Source organism: Danio rerio, chromosome 18 (genome assembly GCF_049306965.1).
Source record: "Danio rerio strain Tuebingen ecotype United States chromosome 18, GRCz12tu, whole genome shotgun sequence".
NCBI classification, from domain to species: Eukaryota; Metazoa; Chordata; class Actinopteri; order Cypriniformes; family Danionidae; genus Danio; species Danio rerio.
In genome coordinates, this window is record NC_133193.1 from 8,787,501 (window position 1) to 8,793,320 (window position 5,820).

General features: G+C 36.9%; 2 protein-coding genes across 3 annotated transcripts in view; one reads left to right on the forward strand and one right to left on the reverse strand.

The window, feature by feature from the left end:
- The window catches only part of cimap1b (ciliary microtubule associated protein 1B), an 8,600-nt gene extending 3,896 nt beyond the window's left edge, over positions 1–4,704 (forward strand). The window contains exons 4-7 of one of the 2 annotated variants that reach the window (XM_073928918.1): positions 661–762; positions 844–965; positions 1,040–1,180; positions 3,765–4,704. In XM_073928918.1, coding sequence (XP_073785019.1) covers positions 661–762; positions 844–965; positions 1,040–1,180; positions 3,765–3,857 — 458 coding nt within the window. In that variant the 3' untranslated portion in view covers positions 3,858–4,704. 2 annotated transcript variants of the gene reach the window in all.
- LOC101882393 (uncharacterized) overlaps positions 1–5,820 on the reverse strand; it is a 771,022-nt gene that overhangs the window by 753,016 nt on the left and 12,186 nt on the right. The gene's annotated exons all lie outside the window — the stretch shown is intronic.

A 5,820-nucleotide genomic window follows, 5' to 3' on the forward strand; every position in this document is an offset into this window, starting at 1 on the left:
GAACACACCTGCAAGGATGTTTCTAGAAAGCCTAGTAAGAGCTTGATTAGCTCAAGCTCTTGATTAGCCTCAACTAGCCTAACATCTGCAAGCCCAGGTGTGTCTGATTTGGGTTGGAGCTAAACTTTGCTGGACACCGGCCCTCCAGGGCTGCGTCTGAAACCGCATACTTCCATTCTATATAGTACGTTAAAATCAGTATACGAGCCGAGTAGTATGTTCGAATTCATATAATTCGAAAATCAGTATGCGAGAAGTACCCGGATGACTTACTACTTCTGGCGAGATTCTAGAGTGCGCATCTCATGCATGCTGCGCTATCCCATAATGCCCTGCGAGCGAATTCATGAATTGGAGTAAAGCGACGCAATTGACGCAAGTATGTCACGTGACCATGACAAAATGGCGGATGTAGTACGTCCGAATTCCATTCATACTCTTCACGTTCATACTGCATAGAACATACTTTTCTAACGGCCGAGTAGTACGTTTAAATTCAATTGCAGTACCTACTGAGTAGTAGGCGGTTTCGGATGCAGCCCAGGACAGAGTTTGGACATGCCTGGTCTAATACAAATAATAGTGCTAAGCTAATTAGCCTATTTTTAAAAAAATGTGGAGTGTTCCTTTAAGCTAACCTTGCTTTGATTTACCTTTCAGGCAGTTACTCTCCTGAAAATGCAACAAAAGCCACCTATCTCTCACCCCCTGCATTCACCTTATCTGCAAGGACTAAGTTGTTCCGTAATGACCAAACTCCAGGTAGATGCAGAATCAGATCTATACAGCGTCAAGTGTGTTTGCTATGCATTAGCAGATGATTCTTCTTTCTCTCATTTCCAGGTCCAGCTGCGTACATGCTTCCCCCAGTTTTAGGACCAAAAGTTGTAAATAAAACATCTGCCCCAAACGTCTCCTTCAGCGGTCGTAGTGCAATCGGCAGCTTCCATGAAGATCTACGAAAGGTGCAGATCTGTCATTTTACAGCTTATACTTCGGGAAATGTATTTTGAAAGAATACTTGCAATCTTTTTCTCAGACTCCAGGCCCAGGGACGTACCAAGTGGTGGATCCATGTGTGTACAAACACAAAGGGCCTCAGTACAGTATGACAGGTCGTAACATGATGCCTGGAGACATGACCAAGAAGCCAGGACCTGGAGCCCACTATCCAGAAATGGTCTGTACCACTTTTATTAAAAAAGCATCAATTGTTCAAAAGTGAAATTCATGCGGTTACTAACAATTTCTAATACTAATAGATGCTGTAATTTTTCAGCTGATCAAATATATTGATAAGAAAAAGGTATTTTCATATAATTATCATATATGAACACTGCAAAAAATGCTTTTCTTGCTTATATTTCTTGTCTTGTTTCTAGTCTAAATATCTAAAAATTCTTACATCAAGAAGCATTTTCTAAACAAGCAAAACATATTGTCTTGTTTTGAGAAATAATATGTCAATATTAAGTGAGTTTTTCCTTAAAACAAGCAAAATAATCTGCCAATGGGGTAAGCAAAATAATCTTGTTTTTTCTTTTGACCTAAGATTATTTTGCTCACCCCATTGACTTGTGTAGTATCATGTGACACTGACACTGAAGACTGGAGTAATGAATAGTGATGCTGAAAATTCTGCATTACAGGAATAAATGACATTTTAAAATAATTTTAAATAGAAAGCCTTTGTTTTAAATTGTAGTAATAATTTTTCACAATATTACTGTTGTAATTCTATTTTAAATCAAACATTTATATTTAGGCTTTAATCACACCAAACATGTTTTTTTGCATTGAGATGTGCCTTTTTTAATGGTTTACTAATGGCTGGGATCGTTTTGCACTGTGCGTATGCATCCTGTGCACCTTGTGTTTTTACCACTTGCTGCACCTCATGTTTTTCCTGTATTATCTGTAAGTCTGCAGTTGAAAAAAAGTCAACTCAATGCGGATATCTCTGTGCGGATATTTTCTTTGGCTCTCAGCAAAAGCGGTCACACTTTTTTCCCTTTCCCCTCCATATCTCTCCTGGTGCTCTTGTCTCATCTTATTCTTTCTCTGAGGCTCTTCTTGGCCTGCTCTCCAAACAAATTATGGATTTGATCAACTGGTCTCTGAATGCAATTGACACCATGTTCTCGTTGAGAAGTCTGGGTTCAGGGGAACCCAACTGTCCAGTGGGTGTCCTTGCAGCTGGAGACATGATGGATGGATGGGAGAAGTTGCACGTCGTGTGCCTGGCCGCTCTGTCCCTGGAGGATATTGAAGATATCTATCTATTTGGAACTTTGATCACAGGGTTTTTGCTGATGTGCTTAGGCAGGACCCTGGGGTATCGACGTTTGATAAAAACGGTCAATGCGGCTCAAAGCCCCACCAAGCTGTCCGACTGAATTGAAGCGTTGGTGAGCAGAGTTGTTGGTACTTAGACTGTCGCACTAGATCGCAAATTGGAAAACATTGGGGAGAAACTAGCAGCGTTGCAATGTGATTTGGTCAGACCTGGAGACCATTGACGGACACTAGATATCTGCGAAATTAGCAGATATTGACCAGATATTGACAAATAAACAAACTGAAAAAAGGCATTACTATATACACACTTACTATATACGTAAACCCTTACCATATCATTTATCCATATTTCTTTTTGAGCAACAGTATAATACAGATTCTATTGATGTATCTTTTAAAAAATATGCATCCACAAAATCCCCTTGTAAAAGACTCTTGTAAGTCAACCAGCAAAAGAATGGAGGTGCTTAACAAGCTAAATTCTGAAATGCCAATTTTAAAATCCTTTTTTTTTTTCAATTAAAGAATTTCTTAATAAAAAAGTGCACAATCTTGTGAACCAAAAGTCATGTTTCGTCTCTCGTCAAACAATACTAAACAAATTATAAGAACTTTTCCCTTAATCTTTTAAAAATAATGTAACGCAAACAGGAGTTTGCATGTTCTCCCTGCGTTCGCGTGGGTTTCCTGCGCGTACTCCGGTTTCCCCCACAGTCCAAAGACATGCGGTACAGGTGAATTGAGTAGGCTAAATTGTCTGTAGTGTATGAGTGTGTGTGTGTGTGGATGTTTCCCAGAGATGGGTTGTGGCTGAAGGGGCATCCGCTGCGTAAAAACTTGCTGGATAAGTTGGCGGTTCATTCCGCTGTGGCGACCCCAGAATAATAAAGGGACTAAGCCGGCAAGAAAATGAATGATGAATGAATGTAAAGCAAACAATTGTTGTGGTCAAGTCAGCTTATTTGCTGCGGTTGAACATTAGCGGTTCATCCCAGAGGTGCAGCCAGCTAATTTTAGTGGATGCATTTTCTTTCTTTCTTTCTTTCTTTCTTTCTTTCTTTCTTTCTTTCTTTCTTTCTTTCTTTCTTTCTTTCTTTCTTTCTTTCTTCCGTTCTTTCTTTCGTTCTTTCTTGAATTTCTTTCTTGAATTTCTTTCTTTCTTTCTTTCTTTCTTTCTTTCTTGAATTTCTTTCTTGAATTTCTTTCTTTCTTTCTTTCTTTCTTGAATTATTGTAAATTTACATAATTGCATTTAAATTAATTATGTCAACAGCAAAATCTTATTGGGGTGACCAGAGGAGTGAAAAAATACTTTTCTTGCTTAAATAGCAACAGTACACACTATATTAATAAGCAAAATAAGACCCCTTAATCAAATTCAGTTTCCAGCTTAGAATTGCTCTCTACTAAGACTATTCAAGTAAATATTAGTATAATAAAACACGTTCGTCTGTCTCTTTCAACAGGTTTGCTTCACAAGAGCCAAAGCTCCCAGCTTCTCCTTTGGAATTCGTCATTCTGAGTACGTCGCTCCAACAATTGTGGATGGTGAAGATTAAGCAGGTCATTTCGAAATAAATTCTGTCACCTAAGCTATAATCTGTCATATCAGGTCTTAATATTGCTAGTCATGGTGTTCTAGTAAAAATCTTGCTCAAAGATGCAATAATTGTGCCACAATATGAGAATTAAGCTACTTTATCACTACTTCAGTCTGCAGTTATTATGCTTCAGAAATGTTTTTAAAATCTCACAAAATCAAAATGTATGCTTATTTTGTTACCGCACATACTTAGCCTTAAGGGGAATCATTAATTTGTGCAAGTTGAGCCCGTCAAAAAAATTGTAATCTTGAATCAAAAACTAACCAGTGGCTGTCCTTCTCTGATGATGTCAGTTGGATAGCTTGGTTGAAATATGCTTTACCACGCCCGTCGAACTGTTCTTGTGTTGCAAGTGAAGGATGAGAGGAGGAGTGCAAAAATTAAACTCCGCCCCCCACTAAATATTTTATTAAATTTGAAAATACATGATCATACTAAAATAAAGAGCCTGCAGCAACCTCCGGTTGACACAGACTTTAACTTTTTGATTTGATGCTTAAAAAATGGTTAAAGTTTTGAAAATAGCTGTATCCAGACTACTCAAAAGACCATTTATTGAAAAGAACCATACAAAACCAAGAATCCATTTCCACCATGAAGAATCTTTTTGAAACTAAAAGGTTCCACAGATGCCTTTGTTTGTAGGAGTAATATAGATTGCACCTTTAAAGGTGGCGGTTGGCGGTTGACCAGGTACTGTAACCCATTAGGTTTTGGAACAGAGCTAAAATGGCACAGAGATGGCAAACAGCACTGATGATTACTGTGTAAATCATGAATAAGTAAAACCTTTCAAGCACAATATTGGTGTCACTTTATTCTTATTTCACACTTTAGTCATACAGCAGGTGATCATTTAATCAAGTACACATATTTTTACAAGTACAATATTTTTAGTGACAAAATACATAAAACTTTTTTGTCGGGTTCATAAAATAATGTACTATTGAATCTAGGATTCAGTGCACTTATATGCGAGGCTAAGTCCTTTTTCATTCTTTGAGAAGAAGTAAAAACAAATGGGAAAATAGTTTTCTTTGATAATAATGATGATAGTATTATAGTGTTATTGAATGTCCAGGCTCATCTGTGCTGCTGAGAGCAATGTTTAGATAAATACTGTATGGCAGGGGTTCTTAAACTCGGTCCTGGAGGGCCGGTGTCCTACAGATTTTTAGCTTCAACTTGCCTCACATCTGCAAGGATGTTTCTAGAAAGCCTAGTAAGAGCTTGATTAGATAGGTGTGTCTGATTGGGGTTAAAGCTAAAATCTGCAGGACACTGGACCTCCAGGACTGAGCTTAAAAACCATTGCTGTATGTAATATGTTTATGCATACTTTCTTCTCCATAAACAGACTGAATTATTAGCCCCTCTTTGAATTTTTCCCCCTTTTGACATTTCCCAAATTATGTTTAACAGAGCAAGGAAATTTTTACAGTATGTCTGATAATATTTTCCTTTCAGTAGAAAGTCTTATTTGCTTTATTTCGGCTAGAATAAAAGCAGTTTTTAATTTTTTTAATAACCATTTTAAGGACGAAATTATTAGCCCCTTTAAGCTAACTTTTTTTCGATACTCTACAGAACAAACCATTTTTATACAGCAACATGCCTAATTACCCTAACCTGCCTAGTTAACCTAATTAACCTAGTTAAGAAAAAATAAATCAGTTACTAGAAATTATAATAATTTATTATATTTAATATAATTTTTTAAATAATATTTATTATAATTTATTAGAAAAAAGTTATTAAACTATTATGTTTAGAAATGTGTTGAAGAAATCTTCGCTCCGGAAAAAATAAAGAGGGAGGCTAATAAATCAGGAGGGCTAATAATTCTGACTTCAACTGGATATATATTCTGAGTTCTTTACATAAAAGCTGGGGAGTTTTTTACTTAAAAACATGGGTA